Genomic DNA, 25,678 nt, shown 5'->3' on the forward strand with positions numbered 1-25,678 from the left:
TAGACTATAGTCAGGGCTGAGCACAGAACTAGCTGGGACCCTAAAAAAGGTGAAAAGTGACTGAGCCCTACCGCCTAAAAAAACTCTGATCCAATATTGCAATATTGAATTAATTGAAGTAAATAGGAGGCCAACGCAAAACTAAATATTATAAAAAAGTATAAACTCCAAAACATGTCTCTGGGATGCCTACTACTGTCCAAGTTATAAGCAAATCGTTTAAATATAGTATTGCTCTTGTTAAGATTGGCCTCCTATTTACTTTAAATAATTATAAATATTGGAATATTGGTCAATGGATCAGGAATGCAACAACAACTAATTCTCCATGATTTTATGGGGTGAGCAATTGATAGAAAAGAATGTGGGTGAGCTTTAAGCTGGCTCCAGATTATCTTACATCCTCACACAATGTTGTTTCAGTTGCAACTTTTTTTTTTACTGCTGCTCCCTAAACAGGGCTCCTATGTAAAATATATCTTGAATCTCAATGGGACTCAATAATAATAATAACAACTAGAAAAAGCTGCTCCTCAAAGCACAGGTCTCCACCAGGTCAGTTAGGTTATTATGGCCTCCTGGTGGCGCTATAATAGGCCACTATGAAAAGGGTGCAATTTTTCCCTGTGCCTTTCACGGCAATCGGACGCTACGTTCATGATTTGACACATTTTGTTCAAAACGAACCACTTTATAATTTAGATGGCAATCTTAGCCAATCAGGATGGAATAGGAAAAATCGGACAGATCCGTCTTGATCACATGACAATAGAGACAATTTGAACCAATTTACGCGATGTTTGTACAAAATCTGTAGGCGCAATATAAAAAAATGTGTTTTCCAAAAGTCCGCCTCCTGGTAGTGCTAAAAGGCTGTTCTGAAAAATGTGGAGCAGAGGTTTTGCTCTGGCATCCAAGGAGTGTGCTTGCACAGTTTCGCTTCGATTGGACGGACGGACGGACGGACGGACAGGGGGCAAAACATAGTCTCGGCCACGCCTACGGCCCTGCGGAGACAATATTGACACATCACATATGATCACACACTACAGGATTTTCAGGCTTGCCGGAGCAACGCAAGCACAGCACCTCGACGTAAACAACGCACGGATGCACCGACGCACCGACGCATGCACACACACACTCTATACACAGCCATGCTGTAGAAGTGTGTGTGTCCTAAAGAAGTGTGGAATCAAGCCTGCATCCTTGAGGATGCCACTGTCGATCGCTCCTCCTGGTGTGGACTCTGCCAACAGGGAGTCCAACTGGCAAGTTGACTCCTTGAAGTCAGAGGAAGGAAGTTAACCAAGTCTGCACCAGGCCCCACCGGGTCAGGATTTCACTTGGCCTGTATGTGGCAGACAGTGTGCATCCCGCTTTGCACTATACTGTACAGTCGTCAAAGGACCCACAAATAGTAGCAGAAGTCATCCTTGGTCATGATGGACTACCTCAGGCAAAGTGTGTGTGTGTGTGTGTGTGTGTGTGTGTGTGTGTGTGTGTGTGTGTGTGTGTGCGCGCGCGCGCGCATGCGCGCATGTGCAATTATACATGGCAGAGTCTGTATTTATGGTGAAATGTAATGTGATGAGTACAAGAAATGGAAATAACGTTAGGTGAGACACTTTTTTATGGGCCAGTCAAGGATTAAGTGACAGTGCCCCTAGTTAACCCGTTAAGCCAGTGCCATACTATTTGTTTTTGTCACATTGCTAAATTATTGGCTCAGGAATGCGACAAAAACTAAAACAATGCTATGAATTCAAGGCTTCATGGGGCGTGTAACTGATAGAAAATAAGTAATTTCTTGGGTGAACTACTCCTTTAACAACTTTGCTAAATAAATGATCACACACACAATCAGAGTTCTTCATAACATTAATATTAATTGTGTAGTTATTCCACGCCTCCAACGCCTGTGGAATTATTATGATTATTGTTACTGCTGGCATCAGGTCATTGTTTATTTTTGTGTATTTGTCCTTCTAGTGACATGTCTCTTGGGGGAGCTCTATGTGTGTTCTATGTGTTGTAAGTTTCCAATTAGTTGACACTTGTTACAGCTGTGTGTTTTTTGTAATCAAGTATGTTTGTGACACCTGTTGTGCTGGAGAAGAGGGCAGCAGCACTCACTCATTCCACTGTGAGAGAGCAGGAGGAGGGAAGGAGAGTTTAACAGAAAGAAAGACATTTAAGTAAAATAGAAGAAAGTAAAGTGAAATAAAAGAATGTAAAGAAGCAGTGGCGTCAGTTCAGCAAAAGCTAAGGTATGGCAGCATGCACGCGACCTCATGCACGCGCGCTGCGTGCGCGTGCATGAGGTCACCCCGCGCGCGCGCGAAATTTTTGTGCGGTTCTGGGCGGGTTGGGTTCGTTTTTTTCCAGTTTCTGGTTACTTTATTTCGGTTTTAGGGTTAGGATTCGGGTTAGGTTAGGGTTATGTTATTTAAGTCTTATTTTTGCCTGATTTTCCCGATTTATTATCAAAAAAGTACTTCTTTTTTTTTTCTTCCCTGGAGCCAGGGTATGGCAGCTGCAATAGCCTGCCATACCCAATTGACGCCCCTGTAAAGAAGAGAAAAGCAAAGGTTTTGCAGAAAGACTGAAGTGTCCAAGTCGACCCCACCCCCATTCGTGTGCAAGCAGGCAAAGTGGTCAGTAACTGTTGTTAATCTTATTATTGAAAGTCACACATTTTATGTAAAATGTCTGAATGCCCAAGTTGATGTTTTGTTTTTTGTCTTTTCTGTATGTACTGTCAGTTCTACGATGTTTTCAAATGAATAAACACCAGTACAAGGAACCTGAGTCTTACATGCGTCGGATGGGAGTTACAATTATTATTATCTGTGTATTTCCTGCTTATTTAGGATTTTATCAGAGTGGTAGGCCAACATAGACAGAAAGGGGCAGCTGCATCTGCTTGTTAGAGGGATGTAGGTCATAAATTCCTTAAAGTTACTTATCTCTCAAGGAGGAGAGAGAGAGACGCTCAAATGACATGCCTATGTTATGGGGGATGATAGGTAGTCGAAGCGTGCTACTGTATTTGAGGAGAAAGTCACATGACATCCGAGGGGTGGTGGCATCTCTTGTGTCCTGGTGAAACTTTGGGGAGAGAAGTTAGTTTCAAGGAGACCCTGGAGAGATCAGTAGTGAGTAGAAAAGAACTTGATACACACTGATTCATTGTCATATATGCTGATATGTTTATTGTTTGAATTGTTATTGTGTGAATTCATGTCAGTAATATTGTCATTGTTGTTTCTGTGTTTCAATATTTTTGTAGGTTTAGAACCTGACCTGACCTGACCTGGTTAAAGATCTTGCTAGTGGGATGTGAGCCTACTAGTTAGACTGAACTAGGTGTCTGACCCGGCTAGACTTGTTGGTAGAAAGCGAGCCTACTGGCAAGTCGTAGTTAAGCTAAGAGAGTGGTTTAACTGGCCGCTTAGTAGCACAAGTTGGCTGCTACTGTAGGTGTGTTAATGTATGTTTGTATTTGTGTTAGTAAATAAAAAACATCAAAGACACAGGTTTGAGTAGGTCTGAGTATTATCTACTTTATTTCTATTTCCTGGGACTCCGAGCCTTACGAGGGCCGTACGCACAATCGCACATGTAGTGTGCGCCGGGTTGGAAATTCGTACATTAATATCCATCTGAATGGAAGTCAGTCAGCCATGTTTGTGAAAAAGTTTTTTTTATTTTATAATTTACCATAAGTCATTTTTTATGTAATCATTTATAATGTGCGATAATGAATGTGTTACAATCAAATGACATCACTGTGTCCCTGTGATGGGTGGACCTGGACCCTCTAGGGTGATCTGAGGTGATGGGTGGACCTAGACCCTCTAGGGTGGTCTGAGGTGATGGGTGGACCTATACCATCATGGGTCTGTTGTGATGGGTGGACCTGGACCTTCTAGGGTGGTCTGAGGTGATGGGTGGACCTAGACCATCTATGGGTCTGGGGTGATGGGTGGACCTGGACCGTCTAGGGTGGTCTGAGGTGATGGGTGGACCTATACCATCATGGGTCTGTGGTGATGGGTGGACCTGGACCTTCTAGGGTGGTCTGAGGTGATGGGTGGACCTAGACCATCTATGGGTCTGGGGTGATGGGTGGACCTGGACCTTCTAGGGTGATCTGAGGTGATGGGTGGACCTAGACCCACTAGGGTGGTCCGGGGTTATGGGTGGACCTAAACCCTCTATGGTGGTCTGAGGTGATGATGGGTCATGGGTGATGATGTTTGGGTGGACCAAATTAGACAATGGTGGGCTGCCACAGTCTATGAAATGAATGGGAAACACTGATGACATGCAATCATTTATACTAAGTAATGATTTATATGTAATCATGAGCAGGGGAGCAGATCTTATTACAATTTAGGGGGGGTCACAAACAAGGAACATTCTCATCAATAATATCATCAACACAGAGTTCAGTTCTTATTTTTGGATTCTGATTTGACTAATCGTTACACTGTATCTCTATAGTCACGTGATTAACACAGATCTGTCCCATTTTCCATAATTTCATCCTGATTGGCTAAGGCTTCCAAAGTTTGCAGGATTGGTCCGTTTTGAACAAAATGCCTCAAATCATGAACGCAGGATGCAATTTCCGTGAAATTTTGCACGCACATTCCCACTAGGATCTACCGAGGATCAGCCTCATGGTGGTGCTATATCAGGCCGATTCTTGTTTTTACCTGCACCGATCTGTGTTTATATGCTCCAAGGAAAAACCTTTGACCTGCATTTTGCACATCTGCCTTTTATAGCACCACCAGGAGGCCAATTTATGTAAAACACATAGTTACTCCTTCACATTTTATCCAAATTTCACGCAAATCGGTACACATGATCTCTAGTCTTGTGATCAAGACAAATCTGTTTGATTTTTCATATCCCATCCTGATTGGCTAAGATTGACATCTAAAGTTTGCAGAAGTGGCCCGTTTTTAACAAAATGCCGCAAATCATGAACGCAGCGCCTGATTGCGGTGACCTGGCGGAGATCTGTGCTCCGAGGAGCACTTTTTCTAGTTTTGAATAACGATAAATAAATAAGAATTAAAAAATACTTATTTAATATAACTGAACCCCCTTATGAAATCATTCACACATAAACACAATGCTTTTTGAAGGATTTATTTGTACAGAATTAGCAGGCTGCCGTGCCAATGTTATAATCATTATAGCTTAGATATTGATAAAGAAAGATATTGGTTAACTGCTACTTGTAGGTAGCAGGAGGCTTTTGTGCTCCTGTAGTCAATGTCAAAGTTAGGCACGCCTGGGTTCTGTGTATTCAATTCATCGCGATATTTAAAGACATACAATAATATTCAAGACATCATCAACACTAGTAGCAATGAACTGTACAGTAACAAGTTGGGGGGTCATTTCTGGTATTAAGCTTACACTTTACTAGGACCAGTTACAAATTGCTGATAGGTGCTCTTTTATGGCAGTTTTGAAGGAGGGTTCAAATACAAGGTCAACTAAATAGGATTAAAAAGCCCATGAAAGCACAATGGCTTGTTTCAAATGGGGTTTTTTGTCCTCAATTCATATTGACATTAAATGACAGACAGTATACACTACTATGCCGATTATCATAGTAACTAAGGAGTCACACTTTTTGATGTCTGTTTGTGCCTGTGTGTGTCTTTTACTTTATTGAAGTAGTTTGACAGGTACATGGGTGTCCCTGTAATCCTGAGTAACTTGAAGACCAGGCCCATTGCAAGTTGCTGTACTCTGTCCTCTAGGTTAGGTGAGTTCTAGGTATGAGGCCAAGTTTGTTTTGAGAGGTCTGAAGCCTTGTTTTTAATGCCTTTGTGGTGCTATAGTACCATGAGGTCCATGCATAATCAAAATTACATTGGATGAGTGCTCCAGCTAGTGTCCTCAGTGTATTCCTGTTGACCAACGAGGAGATCCTGCTCAAAAATCGTGTTCTTTGGTTGACTTTCCTGATTACTTTTGTTGACATTTTTTTTACTGGAAAGATTTTCCTCTAAAATACAACCCAGGTAGGTAATTTCTTCTTTCGTTGTGATAAAATTGTCACCCACTTTGACCGTGAAGTCAAAGAGGTTCATTCTGGACCCAAAAAGAATGGATTCAGTTTTGCCCAGCTTTAAACATCACAATTCATATGACACACCCACACAGTCCTTAAGATAATTGTCCTTATACATATTTATTTGTTGTGTTTATAAAATGGTATAGTGGACATGTGAGTTGGACCCAGAAATCTTATTACAATTTAGGGGGGGTCACAAACAAGGAACATTCTCATCAATAATATCATCAACACAGAGTTCAGTTCTTATTTTTGGATTCTGATTTGACTAATCGTTACACTGTATCTCTATAGTCACGTGATTAACACAGATCTGTCCCATTTTCCATAATTTCATCCTGATTGGCTAAGGCTTCCAAAGTTTGCAGGATTGGTCCGTTTTGAACAAAATGCCTCAAATCATGAACGCAGGATGCAATTTCCGTGAAATTTTGCACGCACATTCCCACTAGGATCTACCGAGGATCAGCCTCATGGTGGTGCTATATCAGGCCGATTCTTGTTTTTACCTGCACCGATCTGTGTTTATATGCTCCAAGGAAAAACCTTTGACCTGCATTTTGCACATCTGCCTTTTATAGCACCACCAGGAGGCCAATTTATGTAAAACACATAGTTACTCCTTCACATTTTATCCAAATTTCACGCAAATCGGTACACATGATCTCTAGTCTTGTGATCAAGACAAATCTGTTTGATTTTTCATATCCCATCCTGATTGGCTAAGATTGACATCTAAAGTTTGCAGAAGTGGCCCGTTTTTAACAAAATGCCGCAAATCATGAACGCAGCGCCTGATTGCGGTGACCTGGCGGAGATCTGTGCTCCGAGGAGCACTTTTTCTAGTTTTGAATAACGATAAATAAATAAGAATTAAAAAATACTTATTTAATATAACTGAACCCCCTTATGAAATCATTCACACATAAACACAATGCTTTTTGAAGGATTTATTTGTACAGAATTAGCAGGCTGCCGTGCCAATGTTATAATCATTATAGCTTAGATATTGATAAAGAAAGATATTGGTTAACTGCTACTTGTAGGTAGCAGGAGGCTTTTGTGCTCCTGTAGTCAATGTCAAAGTTAGGCACGCCTGGGTTCTGTGTATTCAATTCATCGCGATATTTAAAGACATACAATAATATTCAAGACATCATCAACACTAGTAGCAATGAACTGTACAGTAACAAGTTGGGGGGTCATTTCTGGTATTAAGCTTACACTTTACTAGGACCAGTTACAAATTGCTGATAGGTGCTCTTTTATGGCAGTTTTGAAGGAGGGTTCAAATACAAGGTCAACTAAATAGGATTAAAAAGCCCATGAAAGCACAATGGCTTGTTTCAAATGGGTTTTTTTGTCCTCAATTCATATTGACATTAAATGACAGACAGTATACACTACTATGCCGATTATCATAGTAACTAAGGAGTCACACTTTTTGATGTCTGTTTGTGCCTGTGTGTGTCTTTTACTTTATTGAAGTAGTTTGACAGGTACATGGGTGTCCCTGTAATCCTGAGTAACTTGAAGACCAGGCCCATTGCAAGTTGCTGTACTCTGTCCTCTAGGTTAGGTGAGTTCTAGGTATGAGGCCAAGTTTGTTTTGAGAGGTCTGAAGCCTTGTTTTTAATGCCTTTGTGGTGCTATAGTACCATGAGGTCCATGCATAATCAAAATTACATTGGATGAGTGCTCCAGCTAGTGTCCTCAGTGTATTCCTGTTGACCAACGAGGAGATCCTGCTCAAAAATCGTGTTCTTTGGTTGACTTTCCTGATTACTTTTGTTGACATTTTTTTTACTGGAAAGATTTTCCTCTAAAATACAACCCAGGTAGGTAATTTCTTCTTTCGTTGTGATAAAATTGTCACCCACTTTGACCGTGAAGTCAAAGAGGTTCATTCTGGACCCAAAAAGAATGGATTCAGTTTTGCCCAGCTTTAAACATCACAATTCATATGACACACCCACACAGTCCTTAAGATAATTGTCCTTATACATATTTATTTGTTGTGTTTATAAAATGGTATAGTGGACATGTGAGTTGGACCCAGAATTCAAACCTCACAATAAAAAGTATTGGAAAGACAAAGTAATGAATACAAGAAACAGCTAAAATACTTTTGTTGCCACCTTTATTGAATACAATGGATCATATTTTATGACTTTGTACGTGACTTGAATTGGAGAACTTATTCAGCAGCGTCTTTTCCCTGTAACAATAGGAATATAATTTTAGATATTCAACATGAATCTTTAGTTAAATCTTAAATCTTAAAAAGATAGTCAACATAATGAACCTTCATATTGAACATGTACCTTGGAGTCACGACTTTTAGCTCTCATCTTGTTGACCTGGCCTTCAGCGATGTCAGCACGCTCTTCAGCCTCCTCCAGCTCATTCTGAACCTTTCTGCACTTGGACAGGTGAACGTTGGCTGCTTCCTCCTACAATATGATAGAGATGGTTCAAAGCCTCAACATTTGAAAAGAGAATCTTACAATGATATAGTCAAAACAATACAATTTCAGGCAATTGTAAAGTGTGGTTGTGGCTAATACAGTGGCCCATGCAGCATGTTTATGAGTGAGCCCTGACAGGTTCTCATTGGAACGGCACAATCATGGCTGTTTTCTTGTTCTTGTTTGGCACCCCGAGCCATAAATTGCAGCTTATAGGAAACAACATTTCTCTAGTCCATTTTGTAAATGTACTTTTACGATTATGCCTGAAACACACTGCCTGCATGTGTCTGCATTAGGCTATGTGTGCATTGTGGAGCAGCATGCCTTTCCTTTCAGCATCCATGTTACAGTAACAGGTCGACAGTGCAGTTCCGCTGTGTGCATGCCATACTGCAGAAACATGGCAAGCTAGGGATTCCATGTGCCGCTTGTGGAAAGTAGCAAAATGGACTCTGAAAAATGCTCTGCTGTTGGTCAAAATCAAAAGAGAAGCCACCGGATCCCAATAGTTCACCGATCTGTGCTCCCGCCGACGCGCCCCTCCTGCCCCCCAATGTGCAGCATTGACAGCCCTGACGCCACAGCATTTGGAACGACGCCCACTGCACTCTGGTTGGTTTGGGAAATCAACCACTTCCTATTCCAGGAACGTCAACAGGCTGGTCCAGGCTCTTATTTTAGAGCAAAACGCGAAGGAAAATAAAAGCCTGGAGATCGGGGCTATTCCATATAGTTAAACTATGACAACAACACTATGCACATGGCGACCACAACTAAAGATGTATATTTGTCTTACCGCTTCCTCAGCCTGCCTCTTGTAGCCCTTCACCTTCATCTGCAGTTTGTCTACCAGATCCTGAAGCCTGCCAAGATTCTTCTTGTCCTCTTCAGTCTGAAGTGAGAGTGAATATATAACATTAGTTATGTTCATGCAATCTATTAATTTGGTGGCATGATGGTTATTTAAGTGAACATTATATACAGTACCTGGTATGTCAGCTCCTTCACTCTCCTCTCGTACTTGCGGACACCTTTAATAGCGTCTGCTCCACCTCTCTGTGCAGATTCAACCTCTCCCTCCAGATCCCGCACCTTCACAATTGAATTATGCACTGTGAAATAATGTCTTCTTATTTCATTGACTATAAGCCATGTTGAAGTGAACTATGTATCTTACCCTAGACTCCAGTTTCTGGAGCTGCTTCTTGCCTCCCTTCATAGCCAGGTTCTCAGCCTCGTCCAGGCGGTGTTGCAGGTCCTTGACTGTGACCTCCAGGTTCTTCTTCATCCTCTCCAAGTGAGAACTAGTGTCCTGCTCCTTTTTAAGCTCCTCGGCCATCATAGCAGCCTGGAAAGTAATTTTTGTATAATATAAGATGAAATATACTTCACCCGCAAGGAAAAAAATATGCTGCATCACACAACATACTTGCCAAGAAAATCACAATGTACAAACATGGTACATAGATTGAAATAGCTCATTAAAATTATATTACAGGTAATAAACAGATACTAGTGTCATAAGACCAGAAGGAGTCAAACTAAGTAAATATATTTATGGAGGATGGAATGAATAGATTCTTGTACCAGTCTGCAATTTAGCATTCTGAACCATCTGCCTGAAGCCAGCACCTCAGAATGCTGGGTTCAGAATGTACTGTACTTTGTCTCCCTGAGCACATATTTCTGATATAAAGACTGAAAATAGTGATGTTCCATTTTCCCCTATGATCTTCATCATGGCTGTTTAAATAATATAAGTTTAGTATTTAATTCTAAAATACATCCTCTGTTGTAGCCTATAGAGCAAAGGTGTTCAACATCTGCATGCCATGAGCGAAATGTATTGTATTGTATGTTTACATTAAGCATGCCATAAGGTTGTCTAATTGTCCTGGTATATTGGATAAGGGGCGGTCATCCTAACTTACATCAGTGATGGCTTTCTTGGCCTTCTCCTCAGCATTCCTTGCTTCTGAAACACTGTCATCCACTTCGCCTTGGACCTGGATCAGGTCAGCTTCAAGTTTCTTCTTGGTGCCCGTAAGGCTTGTGTTCTAAAATAAAGATTCAGTTTAGCAATGCAAGTATGCATTACTTGTATGTTAAATATGTTGAGAGTTTTTCCATTGACTTACCTGGGAGTGCAACAGGCCAGCACGTTCACTAGCATCTACTAGTTCTTGTTCAGCCACTTTGCGGCCTCTCTCTGTCTGTTCCAGAGCCACTCTCAGCTCATCGATCTCAGAAACCATGAGGCCGTTCCTACGCTCCACCATGGCAGCTTGCTCCTTCATATCTTCTTGGCCTCTGAGAGCATCGTCAAGGTGCAGTTGGGCATCCTAAAATAAATCACATTTGAGGTGGTCACGTTAAGAGAAACAGAATGTGACTTGTTCAGAGCAGTTCCATTATATGAATGTGTCTAACTACTATGTTTTGCACCTTAAGAGTTCCCTGGACGTTCCTCAGCTGCTTCTGGGCCTCAGCAGCCTGGCGGTTGGAGTGACTCAGCTGAACCTCCATCTCGTTCAGGTCTCCCTCCATCTTCTTCTTGATCCTCAGGGCATCGTTTCTGCTCCTGACCTCAGAGTCCAGAGTGCCCTGCATGGAGTCAATCACCCTCTGGCTGTTCCTCTTGATCCCCTCCATCTCTTCATCCTTCTCTGCCAGCTTTCTGTCAACCTCACCCTTGATCTGGTTGAGTTCCAGCTGGACACGAAGAATCTTGGACTCCTCGTGCTCCAGAGTACCCTAAAATGAAATACAGGATCAAAAGGTTGTAGGACCTTTTCATGTACAGTACCATCGATCATACTGCTACACTGTTTGAATATATAACGTATTGAAATAAATCTAAAATATAGACATGTAGAACCTAAAAGATTTACCTCAGCTTCCTCCAAGGCTGTCTGGATCTCTGACTTCTCTGTCTCCGTCTGTTTCTTGGATTTCTCCAGCTCATGGATGCTCTTTCCAGTCTCACCAATCTGTTCAGTCAGGTCTGAGATCTCCTCTGCAGTTGATTGAAAATAATGAATGAGGAACTTTCAAATCAGCAACTATTTTGTATTTGCATTTGAATAAAGTTGTAGCTTGATCTTGAATACTTAATTATTTAAAAAAAATCACTGTTATTGAAAGTATAAAATAAAACTCACGTTGCAGGTTCTTGTTCTCACGCTTCATGGTCTCCAGGTGGTCCAGAGACTCCTCATAGGAATTCTTCATTTTAAACATCTCAGTGCTGAGAGAACGAGCCTCTTTCTGAGCTCCCTCCAGCTCGGCCTGGCCCTCTTCATATTTCTGCTTCCATTCTGCCAAGACCTGCACAGCATTTGTAATAAAATGTGTCATTTACCACACTTAAAGGAGGCAATGTTTTTTTTTGTTTTAAAGTAATGTATGTCAAAGCACCTTATCAAAGTTCCTCTGTTTCTTGTCAAGGTTGGCAGCCAAACCATTGGCCCTCTCAACGTCAATCATGAGGTCTTCCACTTCACCCTGGAGTCTCTGTTTGGTTTTCTCCAGAGAGGCGCTCTTGGAATTCGTAGCCTCGATTTGCTCCTCAGCTTCCTGAAGACGCTGGGCGAGCTTCTTCCTGTTGATCAGTTTTGAATGGAATCAAATTATTGTGAGCAATATTTTCTATAGTGAGTGGTACCTGATGGTGTAAAACGCTGATCACTTACTTAGCTTCCTCCAGCTCCTCAGTGCGTTGGACAGCATCAGTCTCATACTTGCTCCTCCACTGACACACCTCAGCGTTGGCCTTGGACATTCCACGCTGCAGCTCAGCCTTGGCCTCCTGCTCCTCCTCAAACTGCTCCCTCAGAAGGTCACAGTCATGGCGAGCTGATTGCACACCATGAGCAAGGGCATTCTTTGCCTGTCAAAAGGAAAATGCCAAAATAATGTCAGCTGGATACAATTACAAAAAGACAATTACAAGCCTATTTGTAAAAAAAATAATTAAAAAGCTGTTCCTTACCTTAACCTCCTCTTCAACGTGTCTCTTCAACTCCTCAATCTGTTGGGTGAAGGCCTGCTTGCCTCTGGTGAGCTGAGAGACGAGAGCTTCTTTCTCCTCAAGTTGACGACCAAACTCACCTAGTTAGAAAATGTAATATTAGTTTAATCAAGGTATTATCTCTAATTATGGAATTTGCTCAAGCATCATTGGCTAGTAGACTTTACGATGAACATTTACCATTTTCCGTCAACAGTCTTGCTCTCTGAGCTCCAATATCATTTATCTGGCGAACATTCTCATCACTCTTGGCCTTGATTTCACTGAGTTGGTCCTCAAGGGTGCGGCACATCTTCTCAAGATTTCCCTGTTGATTAACATTGGACATATTCAGTCACTGTTTTTTTCTGATTGGTTCAAGTATTTTGACAAAAATTATACACAAACATTCTATGCTACCTTTGCCTTAGCAACCGCTTCCATGTTGCTGGACAGGTCATCGATCTCCATCTTGTATTCACTCTTCTCCTTCTCCAGTTTCTGCTTGACACGCTGGAGGTTGTCGATCTGTTCACCCAGTTCAGCCACGCTGTCGGCCTGTTTCTTACGGAGGCCAGAGGCGGTGGCCTCATGCTGCAGGGTGGACTCTTCGAGGTCACGACGCAGCTTCTGGAACTCAGCCTCACGCTTCTTATTCATCTCGATCTGAGCAGAGGTGGCTCCACCGGCCTCCTCCAGCCTCTCGCTGATCTCCTCGAGTTCCCTGGAAAGGTCAGCTCTCTGCTTCTCAACCTTGGCACGAGCGGCACGCTCTGCCTCGATCTCCTCCTCCAGTTCTTCAATACGAGCCTTTCAAATTAATGAACATAACTATTATATCCTGATTTACTTATCATCAATGATTTTAAATAAGATGAAAAAAAGAAATACCTGGAGTTCTTTGATCTTCTTCTGCAGCTGGGCCCCCAAAGATTGCTCATCCTCAATCTTACTCAGAAGCTGGCTTACTTCAAAGTCCTTCCTGTGGAGTACAGTACATGATATTTTAGTGGTAGTTTTTTCTCTGTGGCATTCCATATTATTATTAATATTCATTATTATTATTATTATTATCATGAATTATTCATAACGTGGTCCACATTACTTCTTTATCTTCTCATCAGACTGCTGCTTGTCATTCTCCAGATCCATTATGGATTCCTGGGCCAGTTTCAGATCACCCTCAAGCTTTCTCTTGGCTCTCTCAAGGTCCATGCGGAGCTTCTTCTCTTGCTCCAGAGAACCCTCCAACTGCACAACAATATATTTTTCTTATTACTCAGAACAACAATAAACATAAGGTATAAGTTCAAAACATCCAATTGACTTGATGAACTCACATCGTCAACTTGCTGCTCCAGCTTGGTCTTGGCCTTGGTCAGAGTGTTGACTTTGTCTTCCTCTGCCTGCAGGTCATCAAGAGTCTGCTGATGTGCCTCTTGGAGGGCTTTCTTTTCCTTGGTCAGCTTAGCAAGACCTTCATCCTGAGAGGCCATCTCCTCAGTCAGGTTCTTCACCTGAATGACAAGAATGAATGGATCATTATAGTTCTATAACTTGATAAGACGGCTAGAGTGTATAATCGTGAATGGATCATTATTGTTCTATAACTTGATAAGACGGCTAGAGTGTATAATGTTGAACCTTGTTTTCAGTGGCGTGTTTCTCCTTCTCCACTTTGGCCAAGGTGAGCTCCAGGTCATCAATGTCCTTCTTGAGCTCAGAGCATTCATCTTCCAGCTTCCTCTTCTTGGCAGTCAGCTCCGCATTGATCTCCTCCTCGTCCTCCAGTCTCTCGGTTGTCTCTTTGACCTTTGCCTCCAACTGGATCTTACTTTTAATAAGACCCTCACATCTCTCCTCAGCATCATTCAATGCTTCATCTCCCTGTTTGTCAATGAAAGTTAGGGAACATGTCGGCATTTGTTAACATTAACACAAGGGACATTAACTAACTGAACAAGCTGGTGAAAAAGGCAGCCCTTATCATTGTTTCCTGTACAAGTGTAGCTACTTACTGATGCCGCTGACTGTTGAAGGTTATTTTTCTCCTGCACCACAGCCACCAGTTTCTCTTCCAGTGTCTTCTTTGTGGCCAGGGCAGCAGCCAGGTCAACCTTCATCTTCTCATAGTTCTCCTTCATGTTCTGCAGCTCCTTCTCAGTCTCAGCGCTTTGCAGGAGAGGCTTGATCTTGAAGTACAGCGACATCCATGGCCAGTTCTTCACATTGCAGAATGAGCGCACGTTGAACTGGATGGTGAAAATGGCCTCTCTGTGGAAAACAGTTTCAATCGATCACGATTGAGCTGCAGATCGAGGGTTTCCATGTAATATGACTGCAGGCTGTTATTATAGCTGTTATTATTGTGTCATAGTTGTCACTATTGTTGTCGTTATTATTGCTGTTGGTGTTATTGTTGTTGCCCCCCGGCAAGGTAAATGCAGATGGCCGCCAACCCGCCTGGTTCTGCTCGAGGTTTCTTCTCCTGTTTAAGGGGAGTTTTTTCCTTGCCACCGTTACCAAAAGCTTGTTCGGCACCTTTTGCTATTTTATTCTAGTGATTTGACACTTTACATTTCTTTTATTCAACAGAAATGACAACGTTTACTCAAAAATTGTATTTAATATTGAATTGATGTTTTCAAAGTACCTCCTAGCCATCATCTTGACAAACTCCTTCCTCATGACGTAAGCTCGTGCGAGAGCCTGAGTCATGGTGACCAGAGAAAACAGCTTTTCATCTCGCATCTCCTCCAGCGTACCCAGCAGACCAGCTTTGAAGAACACCTGAATACAATGTTACAAACACTGAGCATTGAGCAACTAAACAACCGTAAAATCTACTTTTAGTCCTCTCTGGATAATGTTAAACCAGATTGGGAGTGTGTTTACCTTGGTGTGTCCAAACTTGAACTCATCTTGAGGTACGTCAATGGACCCAAGCAGCTTCTCAGAGGCTTTCTTGTTGTCCATGAACGCGCCATCGGGACATGCGCTGGCATTCAGTACTTTGTACCTGTTTTGTAAAAGTTCATAGTAATTTTGTGCTGACGTTCAGTACTTTGTACCTGTTTTGTAAAAGTGTCATTTTGTGTTAATAGGTGTAACTAAAAGCTGCTGGAAAAAGGAATGAATACCTCTGCTTGAAGTCAGCATAGGGGATTCTGCTGGGGAAACCCTTTCTACAAATCCTGATGCCCTCCAGCACACCGTTACACCTCAGCTGGTGGATGACCAGGAAGTTCTCCATCAGGCCTGTAAAGATGTTGCTTCATTATTATTTTTTATTTTTTTGCGTACATTTTTATCCTAAGATTTTGTAAGTGTAACCCCATTTTTTACACCCAGTGCCAATTTTCTATGTAATCCTGGGCACTACCTCTTCATTTAGGACAAAATAGTTACACACTGGCCAAAGTTGCATTAAATGACCACCTCACAATCATTGTTTAAATATTTATTTTCTGTATTTACCTGGAGTCTTGGACTCGTTGGGAATCAGGCAACGCACAAAGTGAGGATGAGTGCTCCTCAGGTTGGTCATCAGCATCCCCAAGTTCGCCTATTGAGTAAGGAGACATAAAAGAGCCAATTAGGCTTATTATTAGTCAAACGTTATACAATATTGTACTTTTTCCTCCACTACAATTATTTGAACTCTTTAGATAATAGTTACTTTACATATTTAGATTTGTTTAAAACATACATTAACCACTTAATCTTAAACTTCAGCCATTCAAAGACATCTACAAGCTCACAACTATGTTTAATTGTTTAATACCAACATGAAAAGACGTGTCTATTTCTTACATGTACATAATGTTGATAATAATAATGCTTCATTCTTACAGGAATATAATATTGATAATAATGAATAAATATTCTTACCCTGAAAGCACTAGACACAGTCTGCATGGAACCACCCTTCTTCTTGCCTCCCTTCTTGTTGGGGTCTGTTTATATTCGTTAGAATCATCAAATCAAAGTTTATCTATATAGCACATTTTCAACGACCAAGGTCAAACCAACCAAGTGCTGAACAAGAACATTTAAAAAGCAGGCAAACAGAGCAGAGGAAAACAAATGAAAGCAAAAGAAAATAATTAAAGGAAGGCAAACTAATTAAACAAACAGTTTTACAGAATGAAAATGCCTCCCTTCTTTCTGTTTATAGTATTGATATAACAATACCCTCAGGCTCAGGAGGGGGATAGAACACATTATATTATATTATTATATTAATAAACATACCTTCAGGCTCAGGGGGAGGATAGAACACAGCCAGCAGTTTAACTGTAGACTTCTGGTACAGCTGAATGACTGAGTCGTTCAGGGGATCCTTGTTCTTCTCAAGCCAGCCTGTGATGCTGTAGTCCACAGTTCCAGCGTAGTGAACCAGGGAGAAGTGGGACTCACCCTTGCCTTTGCCAGGCTTGGGCTTCTCAAAGGCTTTACACTTTCCAAGATGTGTGCCATGCAACTTGTCGTTGAAAGTCTTGTCTGAAGCCTTTGGGAACATGCACTCCTCTTCAAGGATGGAGAAGATGCCCAGGGGCTTTGTAAAGGAGACAAAAGAGACAAAAGAGACAAAAATCAAAACATGGTGCCAATGACAAAAATAAATATTAACATCACTTCCACTAAAGTACAACATAATTGTAGACCTTCTCAATGAGCTCAATGCAGACAGCCAAGTCCATGATAACATATAATAGTATAATAATAATTGTATAGCTTGTTAATCAGCTCAATGCAGACAGCCAAGTCCATGATAACATATACTAGTTTAATAATAATTGGATACCATCTTAATCAGCTCAATGCAGACAGCCAAGTCCATGATAACATATACTGGTTTAATAATAATTGGATACCTTCTTAATCAGCTCAATGCAGACAGCCAAGTCCATGATGATATATAATAGTATAATAATAATTGCTGGGAACTGGAGTTATGGCTGTTCCGAGCCATTAGGAACACAGAGGGGGCGGGGCTTAAGCAATTACAGCCTGTCCCTATTAGCCATATAAGAGCACCTACCAGGTTTGGGGCCTTTAGCATGCTGGGAACTGGAGTTATGGCTGTTTAAACCCCAGCCAATATGAATACAGAGGGGGCGGAGCAATGGTGCGCCTATAGCACACGTGGTCCAGACCCCTGACAGGTGTTGGTGCCAAGTTTGGTGCGGATCCGAGCAACGGTGCATCTTGCAGGTCTGCATGTTAAGTTTGTGACGTCCGTCGACCGGCCCGCCCTCTAGGACAATTTTAATATAGGATATGCAAGGGATAATCTACGGCACGCCGGTCGTTGTCGAGAAATAACCCCCGACAGGATGATTAAATCCCAAGGTGAAGCCGAGCATGGGTGCTCTGAGCCTTTGATTAGACAGCGGTCTGTTATCATCGGTCATTATCCAGAAATAACACACCGCTGAATTCAGTGATTGATCAATCAGAATCAAGCATTCAACCAAGCCGTGTAATAAAATATAACAATACCTTCTCAATGAGCTCAATGCAGACAGCCAAGTCCATGCCGAAGTCAATGAGATCCCAGGGAATTCCTTCCTTCTTGTACTCTTCTTGCTCCAGAACAAACATGGTGTGGTTGAAAAACTGTTGCAGTTTCTCATTGGTGAAGTTGATACACAGCTGCTCCAGGGTGTTGAACTGTGAGTGGAAATATCATTAGCCCAATCTCTTGTAATAGTGTAATTGTGACAAAAATAATGAGTCTCCCATTTAGAACAAGTCCATGCTTACATCAAAGATTTCAAAACCAGCGATGTCCAGCACACCAATGTAGTAGTTTCTCTGCTGCTTGGTGTCCAACATCTCGTTGATCCTAATGACCATCCACAAGAACTCCTTCTCATAGATGGACTTGGCCAAGGCACCGACTGAGTTCATTACCTAAGGGAATAGGAACGTTATTAGTAGGGGTGTGAATTATACAATTTACAATTTAGGCATTTAGCAGACGCTCTTAATCCAGACTGATTTACAGTAAGCAAGGAAAACACAAGGTAATACATCAAATGCATAGCAATATTCATCTAGGATCATAGGTAAACCAAGAAACTATCATCAGTCTAAACAGTATAATAAAAAAATGCAATCATCTGTAAATTGAAACTATACATACACACCATAGAATGCCAGGTCTACAAATAAACCTGGTATCTGTCTACATAACGTGCTATTTAAATTACATAGTCTTTGGATAAACCTGCAAGGTCGTCAAGGCTAGGGCAACTGCTACGGCAAGGGCTACAGCAAGTGCAACAGGCTAAGGTGGAGTCTGAAGAGGTGAGTCTTCAGATTACGGCGGAAGATTGGGAGTGAGTCCCCATTGCAGTTCTGACTGCAATGGGGAGTTTTTTCCACAGTTTGGGAGCCAGAAGGGAGAAGAGTCTGTCCCGGGTGTTTTAGAGAAGATTCTGACAGTTTCCTAATCTGCTAATCTGAGTGAGCGGGAGGGGTTGTATGGTTGGATACACAATGTGCAGTGTTTTTTTTTTACAGGTACTGTATAACAATAATGTTCAAATAATATGTCAGCGGTGCATCGATATTTTTTGTAGGCTCTTCATATATTCAATAAGTAAATAGAAATGAATCTGAATAATGTTGGAGGATCATTTTAATTTCAGAAAATGTTTTAACATGGAAATAATGTAATGTACTCACCTGTGGCACAGTCTGTCCCTTAGTGACATACTCGTTTCCAACCTTCACTCTGGGGTAGCAATACGCCTTAAGCATCTCTGCTGAGTTTATGCCCAACAGGTAGCAAATCTTGTCAGCCTCTGAAATGTCCATACAATTTGCAATTTACAATTTAGGCATTTAGCAGACGCTCTTAAATCCAGAGACCGATTTACAGTAAGCAAGGTAAACACGAGGTAATACGTCAAATGCATAGAGATAGTAATCTAAGATCATAGGTAAACCGAATAATCATCACTCTAAACAGTATAATATAAATATTTTTTTTTTATCCCCAGTGCCAATTTTCTAAGATGTAAACCTGGGCCCAGTAGGACGTAGCGCGTGGAAGGAACACGTTATTCCAACCTGTTCCTTTCCCTCCATCAGGCCCGACTGACCAGGGGAAGGCAGTATAGAGACCAGGACTACTGCATGTTTTTTGTGAGGGTGTCTAGCCTAGGGGGACACAGGGAGAACATGCAAACTCCATACAGAAAGGCCCTTTAGCCCAACCCCACTAGGGTATGGGCAATGGCGGAGAGGACACGCACGCCCCCCCCCCCCCTCCTCGAACCCAGGAACTTCTAGCTGTGAGGCGACAGCACTACAGACTGCGCCACCGTGCCTCCGTAAGTATAATATAAATAAATAAAATAATGGAAATATATTGGAAATATACTTAGCTTAGTTCATTTTGAATATAAGTAAATACAATACTTGCGACAAAGTATGCATTATTTTCATTTACATTTTCCCTCTGTGATAATGAATAATAATAATAATAATAATAATAATAATAAATATCAGCTCACCCTCTGTGCCGTCAGGTTCTGCCTGTTCTTCACGCTGCTTCTGTTTGAACTTCAAGACCCCATGATGCATCACTGCACCGGTGAGCTTGTAGATTAACTGTTTTTCCTCACCGTTGAAGCCCAGGATGTCAATAGCCTCCTGATGTTTTCAAAAGATTGAGATTAAACATTAGATTAACAAACATAATTTAAAACTATGTACAACTCAACAGTTAACAATCCAACATACAGTATAAGTGTATACATTGTATCTGCTCATTTCTAAAGTGACAACTTAGGACTTTTAAGACCTATGAAATAAATAATTTCAAGACCATTACTGCGTCCAAAATAATCAACCAAACTATTCTATACAAATTGTCAAACATTGGCCAAATTGTCGAATATTATCTAAGAAAGAGGTAAAGAATGTGAAAACATGTACTGTAGATCGGCTATTTTCACAATATGTATCTGTGGAACCGAGTCAAACTAAATGTAATGCCTCAACTACTACAATTCCAAAGTGCTTGTCAACCACTGCTTTATAAAATACATTTTGCAGAGCAACTGACTGCAGTGCACAGTGAGTATTATTAGAAAGATTAAAATATGTTCACTAACATCAGTAGCTTCCAGCTCCACTTTGTCATCAATGCTGGCCACAGTGATCACACCCATGCTGATCAATGGGAAGTCGTAGGGGTTGGAGGTGATCAGACACATTTCTTAAAAGGGATTAAAAAAGGGTGAACATGTGTTTTTATTCATTCATTTATGTTCTCACTGCATCAACAGTAATTCCACTTACCAATAATCTCAGGTTTGTGGTTGGTCATCATCTGGAAAAAGATGTGGTAACCTCTCTCTGCAGAAAGCTGGTAGGTCACTCTAGACTTCTCCAGCAGATCTATGTGGGATGTACATAACTCATAATAATAATAATAATAATAATAATAATAATAATAATAATAATAATAATAATAATAATAATAATAACATTTATATGGGTTGTACATAACTCAAAATGTAATCCTCAAATGATTGCATACTGTACATAATTCGTCTGTGAACTTCATACTTACATGTCTCAATATCAGCACTGGCCAGTTTACCCGTTGTGCCGAAATGGATTCTGATGAATTTACCCTGTTTGATAAAGCACAATTTGTTTCATCCCTCTACATTGTGGAACCATTTCAGGTTTTCTCATAAAATGTCATTATTTATACTTACAAAGCGAGAGGAGTTGTCATTCCTAATAGTCTTGGCATTACCATATGACTCCAGCAAGGGATTGGCTGCAATAATCTGATCCTCCAGTGACCCCTAGAATGTTTTAGACATCGCCCAATTTAAAATTTGGTCAGAATAATGTTTTATTGAATTGCTATATTGTATATAAATGCTTCATGATCAAAAACATTTGCTGCAAATACCTTGATTTTACCGCTATCGGCCGCACATTTTTCTCCACCAGAACTAGCTGTTGCAAAGTACTGGATGACACGCTTGGTGTTCACAGTCTTTCCAGCACCGGATTCTCCACTGGTTATAAATGCATACATTCAGAGAAATGCAGTTAGTGAATTTGTACACAATGTTCCTTTTTTAATGTCTAGTAGATGGGCTTGATGAAACTTACGTGATCAGGACAGACTGGTTCTCTTTATCTGTAAAATGTAAAGCAAACTTTTAGTCACGGATACAGCACAAAACCATTATACTGTAGTTATATACATTTGTTTACATTTTCCTGACTAGTACGTACCCATCAGCATGAACTGATAGGCGTTGTCAGAGACAGAGAAGATGTGGGGTGGAGCCTCAATACGCTTCTTGCCTCTGTAGGCATTTACAACCTCCTGGTCGTACACTGGGAGCCACTTGTAGGGGTTCACAGTTGCACAAAACAAGCCAGAGTAGGTCTGAAGGGGAGAAGAGAGAGAACCTTAACATCATACAACACTGAGCATGCCACATATCTGGGACAACGGATCACTAGAGCTGGGATTACAGTCACGAGTTGCAAGTGGCATCAACTGATGAGCAAGTTAACTTCAGAAGAGTTTTACTATGGTTTTCATTTTATGATACAACTTGTACTCTGTATTTTTCTTTCTTTGCTATCGACAGGTGCAATACCGTACTGTTCTCAGTTTGTGGAAAACCTTACATAGATCATCCATGCTGCATAACGCTCTTTGAGGTTATACAGGACGGTGGCTTCAGTGAGGTGGGTCATCATGGCCATGTCCTCAATTTTGTCATACTTGGGAGGGTTCATAGGAGTGACATCAGCCTCAGGCACAGTTCTTTCCTAAAAAAGAAAAAAAAACACAACTTCAGAATGTATTGTGATAACAGTGGTACTGTTCCACTATTTGATTTTAGATACACCTCTACTTACCACCTTATCCAAGAGCGTTTCCACGGTGACTTTGTCACCATCCTTCTTTATAATTTTACACTTGAGGTACAGCTCAGCCTTATCGGCCACATATGCTGCCGTTTTGGCATCAAAGGGCGCACTTTGAGACTCCATTCTCTCCTTCTCTGGCTTACGGAGATAAATGGCGGCCTTGCCATACTGCTCCATCTCTGCGTCCGTACTCATGGTGGCGGCTTTCTGTAGACAGACAAATAGATGGTGTTGATGCCTTTGCAGACTTGAGATCTGAGCAGATAATTGTAGGACTATTCTTATGGTTATAGCTTATTCTAGGTTTATTAGAAAATTATGAACACTCACTTTTCCCCTCTACCAGTAGCAGTGGAACCTTGTGTGCAACCCCTAAGAGTGAAAACAACACATCATTTTGAGGACATTAACATGAGTTGAATGATTGAATACAATTTATAATCATGAATTAAATTAGATTATATGAATCCCAATGTTCATTCTGGCCACACATCACTTCTTAAGAGAGACATTTAAAAATGTCTCATAAGTTCCACATCTGAAAACAGTGATCCACTTCAATATTATTGCATGCATTGAAATGAGAGGATGCTTGCCCATTCAGTTCTTTTCGTTTGTTTGTTTGGTATTTGCTTATTCCTAATTTCACCCAAGTAATCTTTTTGTCATTACAGCCATGTTTCTTGTTTTTTTTTATTTCATTGTATGAACTAGAAAAAGTGCTCCTCGAAGCACAAGTCTCCGCCAGGTCAGGTAGGTTATTGTGGCCTCCTGGTGGCGCTATAATAGGCCAATGTGAAAAGGGTGCCATTTGTTATTAGGCCTTTCACGGCAATCGGACGCTGCATTCATGATTTGAGGTATTTTGTTCCCAAAAAATATTTTGTGAAATTAGACCTGCTGGTGGCGCTATAACAGACCAATGTGAAAAGGGTGGCGTTTGTTCCTCGGCCTAGTGGGAATGTGCGTCCAACATTTCATGGAAATCGCACACTGCGTACAGTCATTTTGTTCAAAACTGACCTATCCTGCAAACTTCGGAAGCCAATGTTAGCCAATTAGGATGGAATATGAAATATCGGACACATCTGTCTTGATGACATGACTATAGAGATACTGTGTACCGATTTGCGTGATTTTTGGACAGAATCTGAAGGAATAATATCCAAAAATGTATTTTACATAAGTCGGCCTCCTGGTGGCGCTGTAAAAAAAGCATATGTGAAAAATGCAGTGCAGATGTATTTCCTTGGCCTCTAGGTAGTGTGTGTGCAAAGTTTCACGCAGATCGGTGCAGTTATAGTTAAAAATGCAAATTGGCCTGTTATAGCGCCACAATGAGACTGATTTGAAAATTTTCAAGTGGCATTTCTTCCTCGGCCTAGTGGGAATGTGCGTGTGCAATTGTATGGAAATGGCAAGCTGTGTCCATGATTTGAGGCAGTTTGTTCAAAACGGACCAATCCTGCAAACTTTGGAAGCCAACCTTAGCCAATGACAGATCCGGGTTGATCACATGACTATAGAGATACTGTGTACCAATTGCATGACGCTTGGATAAAAGCTGTAGGAGTAATGGGAAAAAATGGGTTTTGCACAAATCGGCCTCCTGGTGGCGCTATGACAGGCCCATGTGAAAAATGTGGGTCAGAGGTTCGGAATTGGCATCCAGGGAGTGGGTGTGCACAGTTTCGCAGCGACCGGGCCAACGGTGCCGGAGATTAGTTTTTAACACACGGACAGGATAGGATACACGGACGGACGGACAGGGGGTAGAACATACTCTCTCTTCACAATTAAGGTTACATTCGTAAGTGGGCAGACTAGCCAAACTGTACTCAAATCAAAAATTGTGTTACTTTAAAATAATAACTCTAGTAGATGTACAAGTACTCTTCCAAATAATTATTAAGAGTAAGAAAGTATCTGGTAAAACACATACAATGCAAATTATTATTTGAATAATCATAACATAATTGAAATGTCTAAATAAAAATGAATGAACAAAATTAATTTCCAATCTGGCCTAAACCATATCACTAGGATATAAATACAATAATGCACAATCAATCATTTAAATTTGTACCGTACAATATAACATCAATTATTCTCTCCACTCATGATTCGGCATCTGTAACCTCGGATCATGTCTGTAGCTATGTGGCACTATGTACTGAGTCATTTAAAAAATGAATAGCTGTGTCTAATACATTTATATGACTATGAATAGCTAACACCTCTAAAACATTTATATAACTATGAATAGCTAACATCTCTAAAACATTTATATGACTAAGAAGAAGAGATGAATTCTCACTCACCAACAAATAGAACTCTGAACTCCTCTGCAATGGGTCCATGTCAACCATCTCAGCGTGCCTTATATTAGGTGTTCATTGCATGCTACGCAGAAAGTAAAAGTAGGATTTGCCTTTCAAGGTCCTTTCATTCCTGTTGTAGCCATAAAAAATCTATCTATTAAACCTATTAATAAACTTGTAAAATTATACTTCCAACACTCACATGATACTTGTTAGTGCTTAGTGCTTACATAGTGGTTTATGTCCATGTCGGTGGCAATGTTATAAAAATAGTATAATTGGCAGGGTGGTGGGTGCTGGGTTTCTTAATTTGGTCATTACAGCATGTCTTTTCAGATACATTATTTGGAACATGTTAATATCCAGTGCAGGAAAGTAAATAGGTAAATACTCAAATACTGTACTTGAGTATCATTTTGAATTGTCATTTCCAATGTGTGCTACTTCATACTTGCACTCCACTCACTTTGAGGAGGACACTTCACTAAATTTGACAGCTTTAGCTACTTTATGGAGGTTTTGATGTTTTTTGCAGTCAGGGCCACAGTTCAAATGTTTATGAGTTGTTAAGGAGTAGTTCACCCAAGAAATTACTTATTTTCTATCAATTACACACCCCATGAAGCCTTGAATTTGTGTCATTTTTTTGGTTCTTGTCGCATCCTTGAGCCAATTTAATGACAAATTATTGGCTTGACAAATAGTATGGCACTGGCGTAACAGGTTAAGTAGGGCCACTGTCACTTAATCCTTAACCGGCCCATAAAAAAGTGTCTCACCTAACGTTATTTCCATTCCTCCTCATCACTACTCATCACATTTCATTTCTCCATTACATTTC

At 40.9% G+C, this 25,678-nt stretch overlaps 1 protein-coding gene across 1 annotated transcript; it reads right to left on the reverse strand.

Moving 5' to 3' along the window:
- Nucleotides 1-8,246: 8,246 nt before the first annotated feature.
- On the reverse strand, nt 8,247-24,860 carry LOC311044346 (myosin heavy chain, fast skeletal muscle-like). Its single transcript, XM_084055845.1, has 41 exons — nt 24,838-24,860; nt 22,847-22,888; nt 22,505-22,723; nt 22,271-22,414; nt 21,866-22,022; nt 21,740-21,767; nt 21,534-21,642; nt 21,331-21,423; nt 21,180-21,243; nt 20,906-21,004; nt 20,719-20,822; nt 20,116-20,254; nt 19,283-19,401; nt 18,356-18,505; nt 18,092-18,262; nt 16,841-17,144; nt 16,478-16,542; nt 16,064-16,151; nt 15,727-15,844; nt 15,482-15,605; nt 15,240-15,376; nt 14,605-14,860; nt 14,231-14,473; nt 13,927-14,103; nt 13,692-13,837; nt 13,478-13,568; nt 13,007-13,396; nt 12,788-12,914; nt 12,569-12,687; nt 12,270-12,466; nt 11,995-12,178; nt 11,739-11,904; nt 11,469-11,593; nt 11,023-11,331; nt 10,716-10,919; nt 10,509-10,634; nt 9,755-9,925; nt 9,565-9,669; nt 9,374-9,469; nt 8,431-8,559; nt 8,247-8,324 (listed from the first exon to the last, which is right to left on the reverse strand). Exons 3-41 carry the CDS (start codon nt 22,709-22,711, stop codon nt 8,304-8,306), a joined length of 5,802 nt encoding a protein of 1,933 aa, XP_083911971.1. The 5' UTR covers nt 22,712-22,723; nt 22,847-22,888; nt 24,838-24,860; the 3' UTR covers nt 8,247-8,303.
- Nucleotides 24,861-25,678: the final 818 nt, after the last annotated feature.

Source organism: Gymnoscopelus microlampas (assembly GCF_963454915.1).
Source record: "Gymnoscopelus microlampas genome assembly, chromosome: 4".
In the NCBI taxonomy this organism is placed as follows: domain Eukaryota; kingdom Metazoa; phylum Chordata; class Actinopteri; order Myctophiformes; family Myctophidae; genus Gymnoscopelus; species Gymnoscopelus microlampas.

Bases quoted from the DNA above. Each gene is read 5' to 3' on its own strand.
- LOC311044346 (XM_084055845.1), bottom strand. From the start codon at position 22,711: ATGAGTACGGACGCAGAGATGGAGCAGTATGGCAAGGCCGCCATTTAT. The intron at 16,152-16,477 runs GTAAGAATATTT...CTTACTCAATAG, and splicing joins CTGTGTCTAGTGCTTTCAGG to GCGAACTTGGGGATGCTGAT. The intron at 15,606-15,726 runs GTATTCATTCCT...TTTACAAAACAG, and splicing joins TATGCTGACTTCAAGCAGAG to GTACAAAGTACTGAATGCCA.